At 44.6% G+C, this 27997-nt stretch overlaps 2 protein-coding genes across 2 annotated transcripts in view; one reads left to right on the top strand and one right to left on the bottom strand.

Moving 5' to 3' along the window:
- Positions 1-7349, bottom strand: part of LOC115325243 (neprilysin-11-like) — a 131278-nt gene extending 123929 nt beyond the window's left edge. Inside the window, exon 1 of the mRNA XM_040500950.2 lies at positions 7331-7349. Within this exon, the coding sequence (XP_040356884.2) occupies positions 7331-7349 (19 nt within the window). The remainder of the gene's footprint in view (positions 1-7330) is intronic.
- A 1610-nt stretch (positions 7350-8959) lies between these two features.
- LOC121046566 (glutamate receptor ionotropic, delta-1) overlaps positions 8960-27997 on the top strand; it is a 45791-nt gene continuing 26753 nt past the window's right edge. Inside the window, exons 1-5 of the mRNA XM_040500937.2 lie at positions 8960-9001; positions 12014-12114; positions 15639-15729; positions 24528-24686; positions 25210-25357. Of these exons, the coding sequence (XP_040356871.2) occupies positions 8960-9001; positions 12014-12114; positions 15639-15729; positions 24528-24686; positions 25210-25357 (541 nt within the window). The remainder of the gene's footprint in view (positions 9002-12013; positions 12115-15638; positions 15730-24527; positions 24687-25209; positions 25358-27997) is intronic.

Genomic DNA, 27997 nt, shown 5'->3' with positions numbered 1-27997 from the left:
TTGGTATGCCATTACTACGATTCAGTGGCTCTTAATATATCAATCTACGACCTGAATGCGTTTTGGTTCTCGTGTGACACTAACCTTCAAAATGAGAATACCGAGTTGTAGAGTAGCGCAGTGGTAAAGCCTCTGACTTATACGCCGCGGTCGCAGGTTTGATTTCCAATGGGGGATTGATTCTTTTATGTTTTGTTTTTCTTTGGAATATTTTGTTTTCGTGAGGCATTTGGTGATATTTGCATTTACTTTTTTTAGGATTTGCACGGAAAAAAAATATCTGTGTTTTCGACGAAACTTCGCTGTACTAAATGGTATGGGACTCTTTTTCCGGATGTGCATGGGTGTTCAGCGGGGCTTAGGTTGTAGGCTAGTTTATACAAAGCGTTTTTTTTTTGTCGTGGTATATTTTGTGGTATAAGCCAAGACTGCTCAACCGTTTTTTTTTTTTTCTAAATCTGTTACGTTTCTTGATTTATGGAAACCATTTTCCAGATTTCAGGTTTGTTTTTCGTTTTTTTTTCGGTTGCCTTTTAATAAAGATTTGCGATTACTTTTGTTTTACTTGAGATATATATCCTTTTACTTTTGTTTTATATGGAAACTACAATTGTAGACATTTTTATTGCGTGCTGCGATTCTATGAAGACATTTTTGCTTTCTTTTTCCTAATATGCTTCACATTCTTCAAAATCAGGTGTAATAAAACTTCTTCGTTTCTCGCGAGTCCTCGGCCTTACCGCTTTAGTTATGCCTCTTCGCCGGTATGACGAGTTGATAAACCGCCACAGCTTTCCCGCTTATCGGTAGACTTACCGGGTGACAGCTGTAACGATCTGGTTCACCTGCTTAGCGCACCGGCGACCGCTTTTCTTTCCTGGAGTTCCAGTAATGCCCGGTACGACCGGAGCCACAGTCCGGTACACCAGATAGGGCCACGGCTATCAAGCTACCAGGACTCCAGACAAAGTAAACCGGTCCCGGTGAAACACTTCGGGCCGCCGGTATGGCGTCACCGGGACTCCGGACAACGTATACCTGTCCCGGTGTAACTACCCCGGGCCGTCGGTATGATGCTACCGGGCCTCGGGTCTGAATATACCGGACCGGTATGAACCGGTGCGATTCGGAATAACTTCATATGGGTTTGTTTCAGTAGGGCAGCTACATTTGACTATTTTCACGGTGTGTTTAGTCCAGCTACACTCTCTTCTGCAGCTCTAGAAGACCAAATTCCATTATAGAGGCTGGCTATAGGAAATCAAGAAGAACGAGACTGAGGCCGACGACAAAACTACCTAGTGAACACATCGGCCTGTACTGATCGACATTAATATAAATCCACTATTCCCCATTTGTGTATAGCAAACCCAGTGTTTCTTGACTTCATTGATAATATTCTTTTGAACTTTAAATATATTTTCTCTCGATCTGTATATTCACCGACTTGACCTCACCAAAGCACCACACTAGGTTTTTATATATAGCAAATGTTCCAGAAAGTCACACAGAGAGGGGTAACCAGTATGAGAATCGAATTCCCCTCTACATTTGGTGGGGCAATGGAATCTGAGACTAATAATACGTATTGCGTATTATGTTGTATTATGGATCATATGTGCAGTCTTTGCCAAAAAGTTTAGAGCCCACCACGCGCGCCGTCAGAGCGGGCTCGCTTCGCACGACGCCGCTACTAGCGTAGTCACGCGCTGGCTGCGAGGTTTTTTTAGAGTGATGGTGAACATCGCACTCGCGTCGCGCTCGTTTCGACAACGCAGGGAGCGCGACCAACGCCACCTAGAGTCAAGACAGAAGCGCTCCTCCCGTGACCTCACCGAAGGGACCAATCGAGATGAGCCGGGCGCGTGGTGGGCTGTAAACTATTATATTATCGTCACACGCGATAACCGTTAGGCCACGAGCGCGCTGCCTGCTCGGTCAGCTGCGCTCCCGGCAATATACATATGGCGGTGGCTTGGCTGTGCGGGTACCTTTAAGAACTAAGAACTCTTTATGCAATTTTTTTATGTCGTCTGAGACGCTACGCAACAGAATCACGCGTCCGTATCTCTGTCTTTATCAAGACCTCCGCTAAGGAGACGCCCAACTTCTAGGATCGCGTCCTCCTAACACTGGGGCGTCATGCCTCCAAGCGCTACAGCCTTGACTCTAGGTAGTGTTGCGCAAGAACGAAGTTCCATCTCGCACAAATAACTCCAGCCAGAGAGTCACGAGAGTATCAATGCCACCGCTTGAGTGCGAGCTCGCTCCGGCTGCGAACACAGTGGGCTTTCACATTTTAGCAAAGACTGTACAGTCATTTGCGTAATCCACTTTTGTCCATCTTATTATTTGTGTAATTTGATCTCTTTTATGCCGATCCTAAAGATGATAAAAAAGTGTGCGTCGGGATGAAACAAAAAGGGCACGAGACAGCTTCGCGGGACAATCGAACTAGGCTTGGAAATGTGAAGACATTGGACCTAAGGTATCGTCCAGGCACTAAGAGCCGCAACCATATGTCATGCTTCCCTAAGTGTCATTGCTCGAATATGCCCAGGACTGACCAGATCTTTTTGGGAGCAGGGACCTAAGACAGTCATTACATCTGCCGTCCAGCAGAAACAAAGGCCCCTGTTGTGATTGAAGAACGGACCATCCCCAAGGACCTTTAATTCTACTCAGCGTCTCAATGGCACCTACACTAATCTGTGACCAGTGCTTTCCTACGACAGACTCGTGAGCTGAACCTAATCCCTCACTTAAAATTCCTCGATAATTTTATTTTCCCTTGAATATAAATTGTCGTACGTCAACGTTTTGTTATTTGCCATTTGTCATAATTAATTAGCTTTTTTTTCCCGACGATAGGACTGAGTCTCGTCCAACTTCTTAAAGTAAATAAGACACCAACAACTTTGCGACACCTCCCCATTGTGTTTGTTCTTAAACTGCACCACTAAAGAACGTAGGATCTTCAAACCTTTGTAGCCCCAGTAAAAAAGTTTTGAATGGAGCTAGCAGTATTCCTGTATAACTTAGTATAACTTAGTATAACTAGCAGCGATCCCAGAAGCCGGTTCTCCCCTTCGCGAGCCACCACCCAAAAAATGTAAAGTCGGGCATTGTAAATAGCCTTCTCTCCTCTTCCTGCACAAAATCTTGCCCCCACCTTTCCAATGCAAGCCTAACTAACCAAATCAATCGCATCAAAAAAGCCGGTTACCCGCGTGACCTCATTGCAACCACCTTAAAGGCCTTAATATCAAAGTCTTCCCTCGACCGCAAAAAGCCACCCCGCCCAAAAAAGTTTTCAGTCACGCCGTATTACAACAACACTTCACATCGCCTCAGGGCAGTCGCCAGAAGGTACGACGTCAATGTCGTATTTTCGTGCCAGTTTAAGCTGGGTTCTATGTGTCGCCTCGTAAATGAACCCCCGCCCATCCAGTCCGGATGCTCCAAGAAGCACGGGACTAGCTTTGTTCCCTGTGCGACGGGGCGCGTTTACACCATACACTTGTCTTGCGGCGCACAGTATATCGGTCAGACAGGGCACTGCGTTAACGACAGGTTACGCGAACATGAGAGAGAGGTCGATGGGAGGGATTCACTACACCCGATTGCCGTCCACAATAGGGCCTGCTCCTCATGTTGCCCTGGATTCTCTTCGGCAAGAATCCTAGGTTCAAACCGAGGTCGCTACGGCCGAGAGATAATCGAGTCTTTCGCGATAATGCACGCATCCCGAAATATCTCGGCGCCGTCTCTTTCTCTTTCCATGAAGGACGCGGCCTACCTTCGCCCGCAGTTGATGGCCTTGACAGGGACCCCGCGGGCCTAGGTCGCCCGTCCGGTGATTTCGTTTCAAGCGGCCTCGCCTCTTTGCGGCTTCTCTCCTGGCCTTTCTTCTTCCCCGCGAGTAATTTTCCTGTCTGTGTCGCCTTTATGCCTTTATGCTCTCCCTACCACCCCTCACCTTTCCATGTTCTCGCCTTTCGCCCTTCCCCTTTTCGTCTCTGGTTTCTTGGGCCCGGGTGCCGGTGCCTAATAAAGCTATTTGTGTTGAAAGTCGAAACAAGTGTTGTTCTGTCCGTCCCTATGTTTATTCTTTCTGTTTTTATTTAACTTCACCAACGCGCTCACGTCGAACTAACCAAATAAATAAATTTTTGCGTTTTTCGGGACGCTCCTTAAATAAAACAAAAAAACCTGCATTCTCCGTATAACATTTTTTTTTGTCTGTGTTATCCAGAATCATTGCGCCATTTACCTTCTCTACTCGCAGGGCTTTAAGCATTAAAGCTGTTGGATGATTGACCATAAAACTGAATATCCTTAAACTACCCAATCTTTGTTGATTGAACTTGTTCGCAAAGTTCAAAACGTTTACGAACACATAAATGACACTTTTTAATGGCTGCCACATACACGCCACTCTCTTAGAAAGACAATGAAGATGATTTTTACTTTTTTTAATTAGTGTTTTTAAACTTCTTTGGAACCTAGGACACTGCCCAATTTTTTATAGACATTTGTGAGGCGTACTTCTGTGCCTACGAAAGAACTAAATAAACCGAAACAGAACTATCTTCTTTCCCATTTCTGGCCCTCTGAAAACGGAGGTGATGTAGCGGGTGACCTTAAGTATGAATAAACGGTACCGGTGGCATTTAGGAGATAGAGCCTCTGGTTACCGCGGTGGGTTATAGCAGAGCGGTGGCGCGGTCGTTTCGTCGGATCTGTCAACATGGACGACTATGCCCCTCTCGCCGGTGAGTTCGGGCGCTTTGTAGAATCATTCGAGTGCCGTGTTCCCAAACTAAACACGGCACCATAGTTGCTTGTTGCCCGTTTCGCGTACAGTGTAGCTAAGAGAAACATAAATAATTATGTTTTATTTATGGTTTAATGATAATTTCGGGTCCGATTTATAATTTGCATGGTTATTCAAGTGGAAATTCGAAGTGTTCATGAAAATTGCGAACCAAAACATGACGAAGGCCACGCCTTTCGTTTCGACCAATCGCTGACGCGTTTCTTGTGACGTCGCACTTCTAGGCCACGCAACGTCAGGGGTACTCCGCTTCTCCCTTGCTTCTCCCGCAACTCTCGGGGCGTCGCGGTCATCGATCCCGGAAGGATAATTCTCGCGACTGCTTAATTGATTTGAGCGGCACGAACGAGCCGGTTTCGGCAGAAATTTTGGCAACATTGCCTGGGACGTGCCTGGGAGACATTTTAATCACCAAAACAATATTCGAAATTTTCTTCATTGTCTCTTTTTAGACGTAAGGCTAGGCCTGTCTTTGTATCTCCGTATCTCTTAGAGCCTCTCAGCCAGAGTCTGTGCGTGTGTACTTATGAGCGCACACACAACTTTTAGCATTTTGTTATTTCTGGAATAGGACGTCACCTGACTTGAAGACGAAGTTTAGGGCAGGAAGGAAGGTCAACGCTTAGATTTGCTCAAGAGAGCGCAGCTTTTCGCTCGGCTTCAGCCTGATCTATATCTTTCTTGATTTATGAATTTCTGAATTTAATGCGCGTGGAAATAAAATTATAAACACACTGCCGATAATTTCTTTTTTGCGGGAGAAAGGTTTATTTACAACGCTAGGCTAATATAAATTGTGAATTAAACCAGACTAATATAAATCGTGAATTAAATTACAATTTTTACCATTCTATATTACAGCTCCCGCTACCAAAACGTGTCTAACAATACTGACATCCATATTTATTTGGTATCAAACATGTCCACATGGGTCGCTTAAGCGACCCTCGGTATTGCCAAAAACATAACGGGAGCAAATGTCTACGCCGAAGGAGCTCTTACCAAAAGATTCACCGTTAAGATGTACGTACAAGTCCTATTAAAGGCCAACATGACTGTCTTCTATTTGCTTCCGTGACATATTTACTCCAAATCTATCATGTACGAAAAAAGACATGCCACTTTTGTAGAAGAGAGAACGCCGTAATACTGTTCTACGATAACAAAGCACTTATGTGGGGTACTGTAACGGTCGACACGGAGGCAGGGAACAACAAAATGCTTTCCCCGCAAAGGAGTTGGCCATCAAACGTGCATTCCAAATGGGAATTACGAACCTGGGTTTCCTCTATTATTGATGTATTAGGCATGTAGACGTTCCTAGCCTAGGTTCTTTCCAGAGACTCATTTCTTTTTGCATTTTGTTTATATATGTTGAGTGTATTCACAAGAGAGTACACCTCTCTTCCTCCGTATGTCCAGTTTAGGTGGCGAGGTTCAAGCACTTTTATAAGCCCAGCAATTTCACTGACTCATACCACAAGAGACACCCCAAGGTAATAGATATACCGTTGCAGTCGTCATTATGGAGGTAAGAATTCTAAAATTTACAGTTCGAGCTAATGCGTTTTTCAGTTACTTCTGAAACTTTTGATTATAAACGGTGTCCTTAATAAATATATGCTCTATAAATCAAGCACAAAAACCCACGCCTGCACATAGAAATCTCTACCCATCACAGAATGTGATCTCCACTAGAGGATTTACGCTCGTGAATTTTTAAGGCATAGCTTCCCAAAAGGAGGCCAACATAACTGCCAGGCCCAACGGCGAATGGGTTCGCCGATGACCATGTTAGCGATGTTTATAACGCGTGATATTATCTTCTAAATGGTGTAGCGTGCAGATGACGTACTCCGTCATCTCCTCGCAGCGCTGCTCTATCTATGTGTTACAAGCATCGATAACTCGGTTGTCTGCGAACCAGTCCGCCTTTAGCCTGGCAAGTTTGTCTCATTTTTAGGTCAAAAATGAGTTATGCCGTAGAAATTCACCAGCGAAATTGCATCACCTTAGTGCAAATCCTATGAAAGATAGATCTCCATATATGCGGCGCTTGTATTTCCTGCCGATATTAGCTCGCAGAGGTTTATTGTGGAATCTTCTTTATTTACCAGAATTATGATTCTATCGAGTAATTTCTGGTGCTCATTTTTTCAAATTTTTTTTTTATTTGATCAATAATAGACTGCATAATAATCATTATATAAAAGCTTTAGTCAAATAGTTTTTAATTGTGATTAATTAATGTAGATTGATTTGTTGACTCTATAAACATCGCGGTCTTTCAACAAGAGCGCTCTCATGAAAACTTTGCAAATTCAAGCAGGTCACCCAATTTGCGCTGGATAGGCGGTTCTTCACGTAAAGATCAAATTGATTAGAATAGACCGTAACTGTAGGTGGTACTATCTATGTTTATTTTAATTAACTTTCTCTTCAAGCGAAACTTCCTGCCCTGAATTGTCCTGTTGCTTGTTTTAAGGCACTTACCTGCTAATTCGGTTTCCATGTAAAATATTATATTTATATTTATAAATATTTTTTTTTACTTTGACCTGTTCAATTTTATTCAATCTTATTTTTATTAAAAAATTCCAATGCAGTTTTTGATGCCGTACTTTTTTAAATTTCTCTGTTTTCACAAATCCATTTGTGGCTGAGAAACAGTTACCTTATTAATATTTATTTACTCCGTTTTGATCAGTTTCACCTAGATAGAAGATAGCACCAGTTATAAAAAAATAAATTAATTAATTAATGAAGAGGAAATACAAATATTGATTAACATTAAATATCAGGTCAAATATTGTAATTATATATTCTCTATTATTTGTAATATACACTGGATAATCATGAGGCAACTAAAATTGATATATGTATGAGACATCAGCGGAGTAAAAACTGCGAAGAGTAGGTTGAGCGATCTTACTGTCGATGCTTGATACCTGATTAGATTTATTATGGCTCTCGCTATATTTAAGGTGTTACCATGATTAATTGTTTAATGATCTTGAGGAACACTTTAGAAAATCAATGGTAAGGCATACTGAAGTAAATTAATAATAATTTTTTTACAACCCGGTGCAAATAACTTGTTTCCCAGATTTTTGTAGATTAAAGAACCACAGAAATAAAGAAAAATGCTTTCAACGAATACTACGGCTGTTTAGACTCAAACATAAAAAAAAATCGATGAAGCTATATTCTTAAAATTACATGGTACAAATGTTTCGTTTTTAGCTCTGTTAATTAATGCAACCGCGGAAATTTGGGTCTGCATTAGGGATAAATCAATTAGAAGACCCAAATATCCGAGCTCTTATCATTTCTGAAAATCTGCACGTTATATGACTAGATGAATAAAAAAATACAGAGACACAGGGACAATAAAAAAGGAAGATAGGACAACTATAACGTCTCGACGTCGTACCGTTATGTGAGTTATGTCCACGAATCAGTGGAATATTACGTGACAGCTCGTTCTGCCAGTCAGTTATTGAACTAAAAGTAGCTTGATTTCTTCATGTCCTTTCTCAGTCAATTTGCGGTTTTCGTGTACTCCTAACGTGTATTCAAGGTGTGAAAACAGGAAGGAGGTTGTAGAAGCTAATTTTAATGGTTCACTGTCAGTTGTTATTTTGAAACTACCAATATATTTATTACACGTTTTTTATAGAATTAGAGTGATGTATCATGTAACATACAGTATCTAGTGAAAATAAAAATACAAACTCTGAAAACGGGTCAAACTAAGCTAACCTTTTTTATATTCTGAAAATCATGTGTAGTAGGATTTTTGTTTTTCCCCAAAGGTGTAACACTTTAGTGTGTACCTCGCTTGTCAAGTGTTAGGCCTATCCATCATTCTTTGGTTTGTTCAAGCAACGGTTACTCCGGTTTTTCTCATCAAACATCTTATAGCGCCGTTAGTGTCCAAGTAATTGTGTGGGGCGTAAGTGCAGGGAGAAAAGTATGGTGTTGATGACAATAGAGTAAAACATACGTAGATAGTCTGGTACATGACAAATGAGAGTAAACGCCAACTTTATGATAGCGAGGTTTAAGCTCGACACAAGTTGTGACAAATGTTAATTGACCCTTCATTTGTTTTTGTTTCAGATGATCACCAGCAAGCGAATATTGAAGGTGTCTTTTATACACGTGAGAAGTAAAACGTATTAAACTAGAACACAAATTAAGTAGATCTGCATAGTTTACTATAATTTCGGAATTGCTTATGTTTGAGACAGCACATCTCAAATGTTTGAGATGGTACATCTCAAACATTGCTAATAATGTTGGTCCCTTTCTCCCTATAAAACAAAATAACCTAATAATTGTATCATTTAAAAAATACAGTGAGTAGCAATTTATTAAAGAAATAGATTCTTCACTGGAAGCGTGTACCTTACTGAATAGTTCACGAAAAACGTTATTTCATTAGTACGTTATTGTAAACCTGTAATATGTTATTCTTAAAAGTATCACAACTACACCAAGGATTTAAAAACAAAAGCATCAAATTGATGCCCATATAAAAAGAAACATGGTGATATTGAATAGGATAATTGTAGTTCATATTTCAAATAGGAGACACAATGTTCTTCTATTAGGACTCTCTCTGCAGAGCAAGGCACGATTAAAGCATGGGTTTTCTCAGTTGTGCATTGTGACTGAGTCATCCGATAGGTGGTATTATTTATTTATTTTTTATTTACTTATTTACCCTCCAGGCCTGAGGAATTATAGAGGGGAGTGGATTAAATTTTATAAGATAGTAAAACATTGCGTAGTTATTAATGAAGACAATAAAAGGCTCCTAATCATACAATGATAGCTAAGGCGTTCCTGAAGAGATTGTCGTCTTCGATGGCTGCCGCAGTTGCGGGAAGGCGATTCCGCTCATCTGATGTGCGTGGGAAAAAGGACCGAAAAAAAGCGTTAGTTTTTCAGAGTGGAATTCCAACCTTAAAAGCATGATCCAACCTGGATGAGATATACGGGGGAGGAAAAATAATATCGTGGCGCAGATATGGGTGATGGAAGAGCTTGTGAAATAGACATAGTCGAAGTAATTTATGGCGAGATGCTAGAGTTGGTAGGTTGAGGCTAGATTTCATTAAGCTTATGCTGGCAGTTCTGTTATAGTTAGATAGGATAAAACGAACTGAAATATTTTGAACCATTTCAAGTGAACCTATTAAATTTTCTTGATAAAGATCCCACACAGATGACGCATATTCAAGTTTTGAACGGATTAGTGTTTTATATATCAAAAGTTTTAATGACGAAGGGGCTTTTGAAAAGTTACGTCGGATTTACCCAAGCATTCTGTTATCGTTGTTAGTAACATAAGAGATGTGAGCGTTCCAGGTGAGATCGGCTGTAATGTAAATACCAAGGTATTTGTAAAAAGTGACGGCATCAAGGGGACGGTGATTTAGAAAGTAGGTGGGAAAACTATTTGCTTTTCTAGATACGCGCATATATTTGCATTTATTAACGTTTAGGTCCATATACCATGCTTTACACCATTCAGAGATGGCATTAAGATCCGACTGAAGATTAGTTATATCGTCGTCACGAGATATTTGACGAAAAACCACGCACTCATCGGCAAACACGAGAATGTTAGAAGAAACGCAAGAAGGAAGATCGTTTATGTAGATAAGGAAAAGGAGAGGACCAAGAACAGAACCCTGTGGCACACCAGAGTAAACACCGGTTGGCTGCGACTTAGCGTTATTAACTGAAACAAACTGTGAACGGTTAAGAAGGAAACATTCAATCTATGTAAGAAGTTTGTGATCAAGGTTAAGTTGGTGTACTTTATATAGTTAAAGTTTGTGGCATACCTTGTCAAATGCTTTAGAGAAGTCTAAAAAAATGCAATCGGCAAATGAGGAAATGTCAAGAATGAGGTTTAGTTTATGCGTAAATGAGACCAATTGATTTTCACAGGAGTAAGTTTTGCGGAAACCATGCTGTGAAGGTGTAAAAAAGCAGTTTGATTCAAGGAATGTAACGAGATGCGAAAACAGAATGTGCTCAGAAGTTTACAAGGAATGTTGGTTAGTGAGATGGGTCGGTAATTGAGGGGAGAAGACTTGCTACCTGATTTATGGAGTGGAATCACCTTCCCGACCTTCCATTCCCCAGGAAGATAACCGTAGTCGAGCGACTGCTGAAAATCTTAGAAAGTATAATAGAAGAATAAACACTTGTACTTTTCAAAAACTTGAGATGAATTGAATCGCATCCAGGAGACGAAGAAGGTTTAAGTGATCTAATGAGGCTCTCTACACCAGTAGGTTCAATGAGCATGGGAGACATCACGAGAAAGTCAAAGCCATGAGTATGAAAAACATTGTGGCATGGATTTAGTGAATTACCAAATATTAATGCTTTACTTAATATTTAAGCTTAAGAATAGGTAAAATATTGCGTAATGCGGATTAAAAGTTACATCACTCCGCAACAGAGCTTGAAGTTCTACAACGACACATTACAAAATAAAAGCTTTATTTGCGGTCATATTCAGAGAACCCTGTATATTGCGTTTATAGTTTCTAAAAAAAACATTATCATACCTTGGTCCTCCAAAAAAAATGAAAAAAGCGTTTTTTTAGGTCGATCTCGAATCTGCTCAATGTTCATAACATTCGTTTAAAATGTGTGCAACGATATTTATACTGTAAAATAACACATCCAATTTATATTAACATTAAAATCAAATATTTGGGCTTTTTGGTGATGTCAAGGTCGAAGGAAGAGAGTTCCAATTTTTTTATAAATCCAATATATCATAATTGTTTATAACTTGGCATAATGAAACCATGTTCTTAAATGCCACATGAGCGTACGAGTGCAGTAGTTTTAGAACTGACAAAATAGTTGGTGGTCAAAAACTCCATCTCTGAGAGGTGGAAGAAATGTCAGTTTACCCCTCGGCCTCTTTAGTGGTCAAATACGTAGAAACTAAAAATCCCTCAATTTCGCCGTTTCGCCAATTTCGCCGCCGCCGTTCTTAACTTCCAATTTCTCCCAAAACACATTAATTTTGGTCAAAGTAAAATTCGAACAAAGAAATGCGCCTCGATTGATATGAAAACACTCGTGTATGATAATAAAGTTCCTTTCTGTTTTTATTGACAATACTCCACCTCCTTGCAGTGGCCCCCCTATTTATCGGTGGGATCAAGGAATGGAAAACTAGCAATTGCGGGTCCAATGGGCATGGTGGTGGACGCAATTACGGAGAGCCTCAACATGACGTGAGCCTCTACAGTGATCTCATCTCGCTCTTTTTTTATCCTAAGATCTATCTTGTTCGAGCCTCCACAATGTTGTCTTCAAAATATTGTCCACAAGTCAATTTGTGAAACTGTTGTGTGTCGTTAAAATTAGCTAAGATCTGTAATTACAATGCGGTACCCAAACTATTCTTCTAAAAATTTTATGCTGTCGTTTATTTTTTTTTTTTTTTGTAATTAGGTAAATAGTGCCCTTGTGCGCATATTGTTAGTTTTTAAAACTTCTGCCTCTGAACCGTACGAAAAACAAATATTGCAAATATCTTAACTGAAAGATAACGTAATTGACAGACTATTCATACGCAAGAGCGCTTGAATGTCATTTAATTTCAGGTAATATTAAATAGCAAACTCCTTAAGCAGAGACAGTCGTTAAATTTATGAGGCGATTTAACAACTAGAATTGTGTAGAAAATATACCTCTCTATGTTTACTTTTACCTTTTTAGTTCTAGTTGCTAGATAAAGATTTACAGAAAAATAAACAAACGACTTTGTGAAGACTCTTAAAATGAAGACACCACATGGTCTAGAAAAGAGAACCATGTTTTCTACAGGTGACTAGGATTCATAAAATGTTTAATTGAAGTAACATTTGCAACTCCAAATTTGCTGAGATAGTGCATTTTAGGGGAAGACAAGGAGATCACGTTGACCAAGACGATATCGCCTCTCGTGGTACTGAAATGTGATAAAATAAATTTCAAGGATCCCATATTTCTTGTGTGTTTCAAGGAAGAGAAGATAAAGGGACCTTTTGTGAGCACAATTTAAATGACAAAACGAGTGAGTGGTTGCAGTGTCACTTTTTTTCTTACCAAATTTCATCTTTCGTTTATCTCAGCTTATAACCTGCTGTATCCGCCTGCTTGTGCCATAGGCGTTACACAGCATATGGTTGGCTACTATGCAGCAAGTTGTCTGAATTGTAATCTAACTGGCTTAAAGTACCAAACCCTTTCTGAATCATGACCTCCGCAAACTTTTGCAAAGCAAGAATCTGTTTCAAGAGAATAGACTCTCAACAAAAAAATGCTACCAATTATTATACAATTAGAACGCCAAAAAGTATATCTTTGACAGAAAGCCTTCTTATATTGAAAAAAATAATCCTAAGGTCGTCGACATATAATTTCATTAAATGTTTAATTTATTAAAGTCATAAAAAAATCCGCGTATTTACGTTACCGCATAAAGTGTGTCAAAGAGACAGCAGATTGGCGCTTGTGTAATTCGCTAGTTTCGTGGCGCCATTTTTGTTTCTCCTCCGCCTCCTGAGCACGGTACTGAGGATGTATACGCCATTTTCGCTTCAGCTGTCGACTCCGCTACGGTGCCTCATTTGTACTTCGTATAGGTCGAGCCTCCTCAGCAGACCGTAACTTGTTCGTCTACCTTTCCGTTCTTGCCCATGTCTTTGGGAATTTTTTTTTTGTTTTTAATTTTTAACCATAAATACCAACTAGCCCAAACAACAATGGTAATAAACTAAACAAATTTTTCTTCGGAGTAGCTGCGAACCTTCCGAAGTCTTGCACTACCCTGAGCACTTTCGTCTGCTCGGATGGTGCCGTGCCTGTGCTGGCACAACGGGATCCCCACTGCTGCAGACAGAAAATGCCAGGGCGTCTTTCTCGAACACCCGGCTTCCAACACGTTCACGCTGCATTTCGGCGTGTTCTGGCATCACCTCCATGCCCGAGGCAAGCGAGACGCCGAAAAAGTTGTTGAAGTTTGGAAGAAATAGAAAGTATTGCCTCTTCAATTCACCCGAATCTGTTCCATTGATAGCTCAATCGGTTGAGCAGTTGACTGAAGTGGAAGGATTACTGTCATCTAAAGGTTTCAGTCCGGCTCGACGGTCGAATAGCTTTTTTGCGTTCTTCGTAGTGGTGGAGGAGGCTAGCAGCGATCTCGCGATTTTTGATACCACCGGGAGTTCTCGAAAAGGACAACAATGCAGTTAATTGGGGAGATCTCCACTAACTTTCTAGTATTCCTTGTTTACGGTATTGGTTACTGGGCTGTTCGTACAAACGAAACTCCGAGCTCCTTTTAGTTTTTAACGTATGTAAACTCGTTTGCTACAATAGACCTTTCCAGCGGCAGTCTCGAACGAAGCGATTTACAGCGTGCGTCCCTGGTTTTGAAAGGGTACGTCAGTGTTGCCCGACTGCGCTGGGCCGTGGGTTTTCTAGACAGTGAGCTGTGGCAGCCTCTGTGGGCCCACTTCTGGGCGGTCGTGGAGGCTAAATTGCCGCGTTTTATTTTTTATTTTGTGTTCTATGGCGAAGTGTATTTATCGGGGTTATTAAGAATGCATTGTACTATTTTTAGGAACAAAAACAACAAAATGAAAGCTGTTTTGGTGAATGCGTGCGCGACAGAACAAACGAAACTGGAATATTTGTATTATTTTATGTTGATATTTTTACGGCACCATACACTGGGCCGTGTCAGTCTACAAAGGCCTTAACCGTCGAAAACATTTGACCACAGAGGATATCCTAACTGCATGGGTATTCTCCGACCACAACATAAAATTGAACGAACGAACAACATACATTGTACGTACCTCACGGTGCCGCGTTATCCGAACAGGACTTGAGACAGGCCTCAAATAACACAGCATTACCAATATACAATGTCGACAATAGTCACTTCACGATGATCGGACGGAATCCGGCGTGTTTTGGGGCACGTGACGTAGAGAGCTGCTTTTTTGCACAACTTCAAAGCAAATCAACGAACGTGTCTATTATTCCTTCCCCACAGTCCGGACCCGACACTACCTAGCTATTTTTTGCGAAGACCCGGAACATAGCCGGGAAGGCTTTTTGGAGATCATCTCAACGGAAATAATCCTCCAATAACGTCTAACTACCCGCGTCGCGGGCTGATTGACGGTCGCTCTCTTCGTTCGTTTCCTGCGAGGGCCGAGCAGGCAAATAAAAACTTCCAAGAAAAGCCAGCAAACTCGGAATGCACAATGCAGGTTGGGAGACACGCTGACCGGGTTTCCACAGCTCAGGCGGGTGGCAGAATAATTTGGCTGATAGGGGCCGCTCGATTCGGAAAGTGGCGGCGGCCAGAGAGCTCTTTTTGCAAAGGTCTATAAAGCTGTATCAGCCAAGCGGCGCATACGATTATAACATTCCAAAACAATTATTTTCTTCACGTTAATTTTTAGTTTAAGGTGTCAAAGAAATCTATTGTTATTCCTCAGATCTTATCGATAGGATCTACTACAGAGAAATGCATTTTCTAGACAACTATTTTTCATTTCAACATTTCTATCCATTATATTTTCTAAAATGGGCGAGCTATGAACGTTAATTTGTTTCGCCATTTTCTATCATATATTGAACGATTTCAGAACAAGAAATGCTGCCGCTACTTTGGAGCGTACCAAGAACTACTTTGTTTACGGAGAATATACGATATCACTGAATCAATCTTCTGACGTGTCATCTAACCCGGTGGCAGGTACGAAGCCAAGCTCCCTGCGGATGGCCAAATGGGCATCCGTCTTCCCAACGGATCCTGGACGGGAGCTGTGGGAAATGTTCAACGCCGGGTACGCTGAATTTGCTCCTCTTCCTGCCTAAACTATTCACATTACAATGAGTTCCATAACATTCGTGACTATGCGCGTTAAAACACTGTCTTGAGCTATGTTGAATTACATCCATATTGTCGCGGTCATAGCGTTATAAACTAAAAGTAAGAACAACGGGAGAGACAAGAAGCCTTTCAGGTCATGTCTTTCCGCGAAACCGAAAGCACGAAGTAAACTTTTGGCTAGTTATGTAATCTGCAGAAACAATAAGAAATAATGTGCGAACAAAAAATAAAACAAGTTTAAACGGGTCTAGTTGATATTGCCGCGCGCCAAGTAGGCAGCGCGGCCGTAGCCTAACGGTTATCGCGCTTTCCTCAAACGCAAATGGCCAGGGTTCGATTCCTGGCCGCGGCTACGGATATTTGTTTATACTGTAATGTGATGTTCTAGTAAATTCGAGAACCGTCTAGCTGATTCGAGGTTGGAATGTTCTACGCGTCGAACCTTCTACATCAAATGCTCCAGAAGTCAACGCGTGTACAAAAGCGGCTCCGCCTGGCAAGCAGGAGTAGTTTCGCCCCAGCGCTCGACTCTGCTGTCTCGCCGACTTCGACGCCCGCGACGCTCTGTTATTATATTTTGTACCCTTTTATTTTTGGCACAAGTTCGCCACATTAAACGTTTATTTCTTCCATTTATTTCCTGTTTTTTTGGTCACCACCCGTGACATTTTGGTGGAGGTGCGGGGTACCGCATGTCCGTGCAGCGCAGCCCTCCGAGTTCCCGCGCTACAAGTCCGAACGAAAGCTCCCGAGGACCCAACGAAGACCAGATCGAGACTCGATCAAGTCGCCGAACCCAAGGGCTACACCCGGAATGCGGAGTTTTACCACCCAGGACCAGGCAGCCGACGATGGCCAACCAGTCGCAGACCCCCGCCGCTCCTGCCGTCGTCTACCTACCCGTCGCTCCTCGAACACCGGCTCCATTCCACGGCGAACAGTACGAAGACGTCGAAGACTGGATTGACCAGTATGAACGCGTTGCCCGCCACAATTGCTGGACAGACGAGCAGCGCCTGCACAATGCCTGGTTTTCGCTTGAGGAAAGCGCCAAGCACTGGTACGAGAATCATGAGTCCTCCCTGACGTTGTGGGACATTTTCAAGACCGATCTCAAGGCTACCTTCATCAACCCCCACCGCCGAGAGAGAGCCGAGGACCTACTGTGAACCAGAACCCAGGGCCCCAACGAGAGTGTCACCGGCTTCGTAGAGGACGTCCTCCGCCTGAGCGCCCGCGCCGACCCTCGGGCTACAGAAGGGAAGAAGCTACGAATCCTCATGCGGGGCTTGAGAGAAAACATCTTTGGTGGCCTCGTCCGCAGCCCTCCGACAACTGTCGAAGACTTTGTCGCCGAGGCGACGAACATCGAGGGTGCCCTGCAAGCCCGAGCCAGCCACTACCATCGACCACCCGGCCTCGCTGCTCTCGCTCCGTCTAGCTGCGAGCTTGCCTCCAGTATCCCGGGCATCCGCGAGGTCTTTCGAGACGTTGTCCGGGAGGAGCTTCGGAAGCTGCTGCCTGCTGCCAACCAGCCAGTTTCGCTGTCGATAGCCGAAGTGGTGCGCGAAGAAGTTCAGCAGGCAATTCAACCGGAGGCTCCTGCCAGCGTAGCTGCACCCGAGGAGCCCACCCTGACCTACGGCGCAGTGCCCCGACGGCCACCGCCTCCTCCTCGCACCTATGTTGCGCCGCCCCGACGTCAGTCTCCTGCGCCGCAGCACGACCGACGCCGCGACGACCAGTTCCAGTACGCCAGCCAGAAACCCCGTACACCCCGGAAGACCGATATGTGGCGAACGCCCGACCGACGCCCGCAGTGTTACCACTGCGGGGAAGCTGACCATGTGTACCGCCGATGCCCATACCGACGACTTGGGCTGCGCGGATTCCGCCCTAACGACCCGCGCCCCCGGTATGGTGAGCGCCCTCGGGAGATCGACGAGTACCTGTGACGACTTCAGTCCCCCGAGCCTGCGTCCCGCCGAGAGTTCCGGTCGCCTTCGCCACGACGTCCAGCTTCGCCGATGCACCGACCCCGACGTAAAAGCATGTCGCCCATCGCTCACGCCGCGGAAACTAGGCGCGGCAACCCCTGGAGGTGGAGTTGCCGAAGACGACCGACGCCAAGATCCTCCACGAACGTCGGAGGGCCCCCACTCGAACGCTACCAGAGACCGAAACGACGCCTCGGCAGCGGTGTACAATAACCTAAATGTCGTCATTGACGGGCACGACGCATCAGCACTCGTGGACACCGGAGCAGGCTACTCCGTCTTGAGTGGGAGGCTCTCCCGCCGCCTTCGAAAAGTCACCACGCCGTGGGATGAACCACAAATACGAACCGCCGGAGGGCACCTCATCACACCAGTCGGGAGATGCACTGCTCGCGTCGAGATCCACGGTGAGACGTGCCCTGTGAAGTTCGTCGTTCTGCAAGACTGTTCAAGGGACGTTATCCTCGGAATGGACTTTCTCTGCGAGTATGGCGCCGTCATCGACCTCGGGGCAAACCAGCTGACGCTGCGAAAGCCTGTTTTACCGCCGGTGGAGACCAACACGACGTCAACCACAATCAGAGTTATCGCCAACCATCTGAACTTACCGCCGCGGTCGAGTGTTTTCGTCACCGTTATAACCGACGCAGCCATATACGGTGAAGCTCTTCTGGAAGGCAGCGTCCAACTGCTCCTTGAGAAAGGAATTGGCGTCGCACGAGGCGTAACGGATCTCCAAGAAGGACGTACAACTGTTCTTGTGACAAACTTCCGAGAGGAGCCGCAGCACCTAACGAAGGGTACCACTGTGGGTCACATTGAGGAGCTTCAAGCACCAGTCGTGGTCACCGCAATCTCCGAACAAACCTCGTCGTCACAGCAGAACAGCACGCCGCCGCCGCCGATCGACATTGACCCCGAGCTCCCAGCTCCTAAGCGCCGGCAACTGGTTGATCTCCTCGCTGAATACCGTGACTGTTTTGCCACGTCGTCGAAAGTTCGCCAAACGCCAATGGCGAAACATCGCGTTATTACCCACAACGACGCACTCCCTGTCCACCAGTCGCCGTATCGAGTCTCCTTAAAGGAAAGGAAGGTGATTCAGGATGAAGTCCAAGAAATGCTCGACGACGACATCATTCAACCCTCAAGAAGTCCATGGGCGTCCCCAGTCGTCCTTGTAAAGAAGAAGGACGGAAATCTGCGGTTCTGCGTGGACTATCGTCGACTGAACACTGTGACGAAGAAGGACGTCTATCCGCTCCCCCGCATCGACGATACGTTAGACCGACTCCGCCACTCCCAATACTTTTCGTCGACGGATCTGAAGAGTGGCTACTGGCAGATTGAAGTCGACGAACGCGACCGGGAGAAAACTGCCTTCGTCACTCCCGACAGACTGTACGAATTCAAAGTGATGCCGTTCGGGCTTTGTACTGCGCCAGCCACCTTCCAGCGTATCATGGACACCGTGCTGGCAGGTCTGAAATGGCAGAGCTGCCTCGTCTACCTCGACGATGTCGTGGTATTTTCACGAGATTTCGACGAGCACCTGAAACGACTTCGAGCCGTGCTTCAAGCCATCAAGACCGCCGGCCTGTCACTCAAGCCAACAAAGTGTCGATTCGCCTATGGTGAGCTAAGTTCCTTGGCCACGTCGTGAGCAACAAAGGTGTTCTCCCTGACCCTGAGAAGACCCGCGCCGTGGCTGCATTTACGCCGCCCTCTGACAGGAAGGCCGTGAGAAGATTCCTCGGTCTTTGTGCCTACTCCAGACGATTTGTTCGGAACTTCGCCAAGCTGTCCGCACCGCTGACGCACCTCACGAAGGACGCCGTAGAGTTCGAATGGACAGACGAACACCAGCGGTCATTCGATGAGCTGAAACGAAGACTCCAGACGCCCCCGATTCTCGGCCATTTCGACCAGTTCGCTGATACAGAGATTCACACGAACGCCAGTAACACCGGACTTGGCGCGGTGCTTGTTCAAAGGCCGGATGGGGCAGAGCGAGTCATCGCATACGCGAGTCGGACGCTGTCTAAGGCGGAGAGGAACTACTCTGCAACTGAAAAGGAGTGCCTTGCTGTCGTCTGGGCAATAACAAAGTTTCGCCCATATCTGTATGGAAGTCCTTTTCGCGTGGTCACGGACCACCACTCGCTCTGCTGGCTCGCGAATCTGAAAGACCCCTCCGGACGCCTGGCCCGGTGGAGCCTACGACTGCAGGAGTTCGACATGACCGTTGTCTACAAGTCCGGCCGGAAGCACCATGACGCCGACTGTCTGTCAAGAGCTCCTGTCGAGGCCGGTCCTGCCTGTATCGAAGACGACGACGATGAGTGTTTCCTCGGCGCTTTGGACGTCAGCGACATGGCAGCACTCCAACGAGACGACCCTGAACTGCGAGCGCTCATCGAGCACTTAGAGGGACAAGCGAGTTCGGTTCCCCGTTCTTTCTTAAGAATCCTGCATACATTCTCCATGCGGCGAGGGGTGCTGTACGAGGAGAACTTCGTGAACAACTACACAGCATGGCTGTTGGTTGTTCCAGCCAGCCTTCGAGACGAAATATTCCAAGGATGCCATGACGACCCAACGGCTGGACACCTTGGCTCCAGCAGGACGCTCGCCAGGATTCGAGAAAAGTACTACTGGCTGAGGCTACGGAAGACCGTTCACCCATACATTCGATCATGCCACGAGTGTCAGCGACGCGAGAAACCGCCAACGAAGCCGTCAGGACTCCTGCATCCGATTTCTCCCCCGTCTATGCCGTTCCAGCAGATCGGAATGGATTTACTTGGCCCTTTCCCATCGTCAACGTCGGGAAACCGCTGGATTATCGTCGCCACCGATTATCTCACACGATACGCCGAGACGAAAGCCCTTCCAGCAGGCACGGCTGTTGAAGTCTCGCCAAGTTTTTCATTGAGTCCATTGTCCTCCGGCACGGCGCCCTTGAAGTCCTCATTACAGACCGTGGATCTTCGTTCATGGCCCAGCTGACGCAAGAGATCCTTCGTCTCAGTGGCACCGGCCATCGTCGAACCACTGCATACCACCCGCAGACCAACGGGCTGACCGAGCGACTCAACAAGACAATCGCCGATATGATCTCTATGTACGTCGACGTAGAGCACAAGACGTGGGACGAGGTGTTGCCCTACGCCACGTTCGCCTACAATACGGCCGTTCAGGAGACCACTGGATTCACCCCTTTCCAGCTGGTACATGGTCGGGAGGTAACGACCATGCTGGACGCAATGCTGCCCCATGAGCCATCTGACAATGAGAGCGACGACGCCCAGGCGGTTGCTCAACACGCCGAAGAAGCCCGCCAGCTCGCCCGACTCATGATTCAAGACCAGCAACGCGTCGACGCGGGCCGCTACAACCTTCGTCGCAGGGACGTTCACTTCCAGCCCGGAGACAGGATGTGGGTGTGGACGCCCATCCGTCGCCGCGGCCTCAGTGAGAAACTGCTGAAACGGTACTTTGGACCATACGAGGTACTTCGTCGCCTCGGCGCGCTCAACTGCGAGGTGATGCCCGACGGAACAAGGACATCATCACGCCGCCCACCACGACCTGAAGTCGTCAACGTCGTGCGCCTGCAGCCGTACTACGCTCGATAGGACTGTGGATCTTATGTGTTTCAAATGACTCTTTAGTTTGCCGTTCTTTTTTGTGCTTTGTTTTGTTTTGTTTTGCATCGAGGCGATGCACTTTTGAGGGGGGAGTAATGCCGCGCGCCAAGTAGGCAGCGCGGCCGTAGCCTAACGGTTATCGCGCTTTCCTCATACGCGAATGGCCAGGGTTCGATTCCTGGCCGCGGCTACGGATATTTGTTTACACTGTAATGTGATGTTCTAGTAAATTCGAGAACCGTCTAGCTGATTCGAGGTTGGAATGTTCCACGCGTCGAACCTTCTACATCGAATGCTCCAGAAGGCAACGCGTGTAAAAAAGCGGCTCGCCTGGCAAGCAGGAGTCAGTTTCGCCCCAGCACTCGACTCTGCTGTCTCGCCGACTTCGACGCCCGCGACGCTCTGTTATTATCTTTTGTACACTTTTATTTTTGGCACAAGTTCGCCACATTAAAAGTTTATTTCTTCCTTTTTATTTCCTGTTTTTTTGGTCACCACCCGTGACAATATAGGCACCGAGAATTAGACACAAAACGCAGATTCTTAAAATCCTTGCGATACTGAATCACATTCTCGCGTTTTAAACATTGATGCTTTTTCCAGTGAGATATTCTTAGAAGCAAACTCCACATAATAGTATGGTTGATGACGTTTGAGAGGCGATATACCAGACGCACCACTAGAGATAAACGCACACAGAAAAAACACGATTGAAATGCAATGAGAGCGTGATAGCAAATGCCTATGATGTGTTAGAATCATTATTGATTCTAATCAATCCTTCGGGAGTGAAATCGGGACTTGTGAAGTCCCGATTTGACTCCTGTTTACATATGAACCATTGTCACTACCTGCCTGTCTTCGTATTTACGGATGGCGGCACAAATACGTGGAGCGCATACAACGTTACTGTGACTGATTCTAATGGGCTATCGCGGAGTGACTTGTTTTTTGGTATATATATTATGTAAACCAACACTAAGTTCAGGTATCGATGAATGTCGGAAGGATGTAACGGTAATAGTGATTTTCACAAGTGGGAAAATATTCCGTAATAAAGTATTCGAGAGTGTCGCCTGCTCTTCTTCTTCTTCAATACGTGTTAAAAATAATAAATGGAGATGTTAGTCATTCTTAGGCGTGACCCGCTACTCCATTATCATTGGATGGAATATTTCCGACATAAAATTAAACAATATAAACATATAGATGCAGCCATACGCCTCAATGTCTCCCCCTTCTCCCCAGCTTTCCCTACCTATAACGGAACATAATAAAAAAAACGTCTAAAGCTGAAGCCACACCGCCCACAGACCCCACAGCAATCAGCCCGCAGACAACGCCCAGGCATCGCCCGCCCCGCACACGACGGCGCGCCACTCAACCTATACAAGACATAACCTCCGGAAGCATAACTCCGCTTGAGCGACGCGAATGGACCGTCGTGCAGAGAGTCAGAACGTCCCAAGCATCACCCGGTGGCCAAATCACGCTCATCAAGTCAAGAACGCAAGAAAAACGCCAAACTTAGTCAAAATGTTTGAACTCCTAGGGTACAACTTTAGTATAATAGTGCTCTGCTCCAAGCCGTTAGTTAGGTCCAAACTACTTGACTAGCTTTTCTATGGCTCTTCTAAGGTTCTCACAGTAACTACCAAAGTTCCAAACATTAAAATTGTCCCAGAGACCAACCAAACAATCAACGGCGCAGCCAAAAACGGGCACTTTTTTTTTTTTTTTTAAGTTTAAGCCCAATGTTGCAAATTGAAAACCGAACAACCAGATGTGAAAACTAATTCAGGCATTTCATCTGGAACTGAGACCTACAAAAACAAACAAAAAGTGACAAAGAAACAATGATTCAGTGAAGCCTAACGCTAGCACTTGTTTGGCAATTTAGGGCAAGGGTAAACCAGACTCATATCAAAGAACATCACGCGTGGTCTCACCTTGGCGCTTTTGGGGCTTTCATGTTTCGCAAAACCACAGTGCCATGTGTGACCTATCTACGCTTAGCAGCATACGATTTATTTGCAAGCGTAGTAGCATTCACGGGTGTTAATATAAAAACAAAAAATATTGGGTATTTTTTTTCTTTTTTTTAAGTACGTCAGTTTTTTATGCGTCGTGGGTCAGAGGTAATCTTGTGTTTCCATTTTCTGCAAAAAGTCCACAAGAGAGGGGTGTAGTGGCCCATGTGTTCATTGTTGAAAGCCTTGAGGCCGGTTAGGATTAATTCCCATCCTCCAAGATGGCACCGACGAGCCACTTGAAGGCTAGGGCACGTCCCGAGGACCTGCTCGTGATTCGCCTTCCGGACTGGGGCGGGACAGGAGGGACAGCAGGTAAATGCCATGGTGTGAATCATTTTGGCGCGGACAGCCAGAGTGACCGCCGTTTTTACACAAACTTTTCGAAGCGAAACCTCCTTTAGGCGTGCAAGACCATCATCGAAGTTCTTCGAAAATACCTTAATGGTTTTATATTTCAGGAATACCTAAAAACAAGGAAAGCTTTCTTTTTCCCCGTCATACCCATAGATAGAAGCTTCGGCAATGGCTTCTAGCAGTTGTCCCGGCCTCAAAATCTTAAGCCTCGACACTTGATTCCGCATAGTAGATTAGACATCACAAACCAGGACATTTAATGACGGCATCAGAGAAGAAGATGAGTCTTTTTTTTTTTAAATTCGGCGGCAGACACAGATAAGACTGACCGAAAATTCGCTCTTATTTTATGTTTCCTTTTTTATCATGGTGTCAAAGACTTTTTTTATTTATTTATTCATTATCTTGCTCTCAAGACCCTCAGGCATTGTAATCAGGGATGGTTGTCACATTTAACATCGTTTTCGTGTTTCTACCAATGGGTGACTTTAAAGAGGCAGTAATGGAGTCAGAAAGGTGGTTCCACTCGTTCGATGTTCTCGGGATGAAGGAGTCAAAGTAGTTGTTTGTACGACATGCTGGCGCTCCAACCATAAACTGATGACCTTTGCCAGATGACACATATAGTGCGCAAAGGAACAATTCATCAACACATGCATTGCGCTAAAATCTGATTCATAGCTCTAACACTGAGGGTCATGAACGGCATTTGTTCAGGAGGTTGACATGACCATGGCACCCATGATCCAGTCGTACAGTCGGATGCAAGTGGGTCACTACGGACCGCCCATCATGTACGTGCAGTTTGGCATTCTGTCTGGATCTGGAGTGGGCACATCCAACGTCTTCGGCTACATTCTCACGTTTGACTGGAAGGTACTGCGGGCTTCATGACCATGCACGACTATACACTACCTCGAAAACTTCTACCCCTCTGTATTGTCTGCCACAGTTACGTTTTAATGGCGTAAACAAGGAAAGTGAAACTCTTTCTTATATGCCCATTCATTGCAGTGCTATGAACTAATCCTAAAACTTGTTTCCATCATAAAAAAAAAAAAAAAAAAAAATGCAGATAGGTATGTTTTCAGCTCAAACTTAAGACGCGTTTTAGAAAAATCGAACTTAATACGTCGCAAGCACAGTTTTCAAACTACCGGAGACAACATACCTGAAGCGAGTAGGTACCATGGACTTGTCAATCGGAGGTCATCTTACACGTCATGAGCAATATTTTTACCAGGACACGGTTCAAAAAAAGACAACCATACAATCGATCGGTATAAGCGGTATCTGCGCAAATTATCACAAATATTGCAGCGAAGTTTTCAAACTTGATTGTGCCTTACACAATCGCTATCACGAGTGACGCAAAGTTTTGTGCCAATCCTACGCGCAGGTCTGGGCCCTCATCCTAAGCGCTATTCCCATTCTGGCGCTGCTGATGGCCCTTTCCAATTGGGTGCGCTCGAAAATGACACCGAAACAGCTGGCTCATGAGATGCACGACAACGGTTGGGAGCTCTTCAGAAATCTTCTTTATGAGAGTAAGTGATCTACAACAATTAACGGCTACGTAAAGTTCACACGGGGAAACGATATATAGAATGTACTAGTTTTCCAAGTGCTCGACAAGTAAACTCCTTAGATAGAGAGAAACTAATTGGTGTTCCTTAACTCCAGTGACGGGTTGAAGTTGCAGAGTTTCTCAACATTTCGAAAGTTGTACTTTTCGATTTTCCTATAGATTTAAGGGTTTAGTGCTGGATCTTTTACGCCCCCTACCTTAGACCCACGCGATTGCACATGTTGGACATCGGTGCCGCTTCAGCGTTTGGCTTGAACTCTTGTTCTCACTCATTGAACAATAGTCAAAGAAAGACGCTGACTCAGCCCCGCTGCCTAATGTGTGCGTCTGCCTCTTTTAGGAAATTCAGCAATATTTCCTTGTATGCAGGGGATGTATCTTTCATGTAGTTTGTTTCCTCTCTCGACTTTCTCCGTCCATCCTGGTGATTGACCATGCCATGACGTTTCTTCCTTTGAGCAAAGCAAGGATTTATTAGCGCCCAAAAAACCCGAGCTATGATCCGGGGCCTAAAAGCCAAGAGCGTAGGGACGAGCTTCGGCCTGGCCATACCTTGAAATAACTCCTTCGGAGCAACGACCCTCACACGGGAGCGCGCCCTGCCGTCGCTTGCGGTGCTTAGTTCTATGTGTCGTCGTTCTTGACGCGTGGCGTCAGGACAACCGATCACAAGTTCTAGCAGATTTGTTGATTATCTGTCGTCATCTGTGAAACCTGTTTCGAGACGCAAAAACATTGCTGCAATGATATAATCAAATATTGTTTTTCTGCAAAATCTACACGATTACTGCGCATTTGTTGTACATGCTTGAATTTGTGCTAGGAGCCCGTGGGTTCGCGACAATTTAGTTTTATAACTCACCAAAATAGGTCGCCCTCTGAAACTTTTGATGGAGGTGTAGATTCGTTAATTACAAAAGAGTAAGAATTCCAGAACCCTCCGAAAGACCGAGTGTTGGGACGAAATTGCAACAGTTTAAGTATATGCAGTGTCCTCTTATATGTCTCACAGTTTGGTTTACATCTGGTGTTCCCCAGTGGTCCATTCTTGGGCCGATTCTTTTCAATGTTTTTATAAACGACCTTCGCTCATGTGTTCTAAATTCAGAAATCCTCCAATACGCCGATGACATCAAGTTATTTAGGCAGATAGTATACGTAGAGGACTGTGTGAACCTAAATGATGTAAAACCAGTGAGTATTTGGTGTAGCCTCAACAGGCTGACAATTAATCCCACTAGGACACTTGCTATGTCATTCGCTAAGGAGCTAAGGCCTTTTCATTTCTGCTACCAACTCGGCAATGCCCCATTGAAAAGGGTGGATTACACTCGTGATCTTGGAGTTTATATAGACTCTTCTCTGTCATTTAAAACGCATGTCAACAACATTGTCAACGCGTCTTTTTGTACGTCAGGTGTCATATCCAGAATTACACGTGAGTTTTTCATTTCGGCCTGTATTATGCAGTTATACTTTTCATTAATTAGGTCTAAGCTAGAGTTTTCTTCAGTTGTGTGGAATTCTATTGGGCGTACGCACCAAGAGTCGATTTAAAATGTCCAGAAACGTTTTTGTTTTCGAACTTTTTACGTCCGGTATGTTGGTTGCACTGTTTACTTTGAATATAGAAGACTTTTAGAGCGCTACAATTGTTCTACTTTGAGTGCCAGACGACGCGACAGAGATCTCATATTTTTGTTCAAATGCCTTCACGGAGTCATTGATTCCCCTGATCTAACTTCATCGATAAATATTCATGTTCCGAGAAGATTTTTGCGAATTTCTCTTCCATTTTATGATAATGAATTCTTCCGAACCTGCCCCATGACACGTATTCAGACCTTGTATAATACTTTCAACGATTCTTGCGTTGACATTTTTTAACCATCTTTTGCAGCGTTCAAGTTTTCTCTTACAAACCTATAACCATCTTTTGTAGCGTTCAAGTTTTCTATTGTCAATTTGTAGAATTCTTCTTCTTTTTGCTGTATGTTAATTGTGCATCATTATCAAGGCTTCAAGCTGTTCATGAGCACAAAAAATAAGCAAATATATGAATGGGTAAATAGATCTTCAAAACTTTAAATATCTAATTTACGACCTCCTTAGCTTAACTTCTGACCTGCTCCCGATTAAAACTTTGTGTGTTTATAGCTAAATCACTTAGCCTACACCATCATGTGGGTAATTTTGCGTTGAGCGACGGCATCAATAGTTCACCGAGAAACACGGAGGCAAAAATGCGAGAGCCATTTATGTTTGCGCGCCAAAAATGTTTAGAGATTCTAGCTGTAAAAAGAAGGCGTGGCAAAAGCAGGCGTTGCGCGACTTCCCGGTGCAAATTGTACTCCATCGTATATTAAGTAAACTCTCTATCATATAGTAAAAACCCAAACAAAAAAGTGTCTCTTTAACACCGAATGGAAGAAAAAACTGAAATAGAACATAAAAAGACCCGTCCCAATTGGAAAGAAAAAATGAATTGATTATAGTACTGTTATTTCTTGAAAGACAAGAATAAAGGAACTTTAGAACTTATCATGCACCTTTCGTTTATTCATGTTGACCAATTTTCTATTCGCATGCAACGAGGGGG

Source organism: Ixodes scapularis, unplaced genomic scaffold (assembly GCF_016920785.2).
Source record: "Ixodes scapularis isolate PalLabHiFi unplaced genomic scaffold, ASM1692078v2 PGA_scaffold4__175_contigs__length_147842914, whole genome shotgun sequence".
Taxonomy (NCBI): Eukaryota; Metazoa; Arthropoda; class Arachnida; order Ixodida; family Ixodidae; genus Ixodes; species Ixodes scapularis.
Note: the sequence above shows the minus strand (reverse complement) of the source record. Positions and strands in the feature narration are given on the sequence as shown.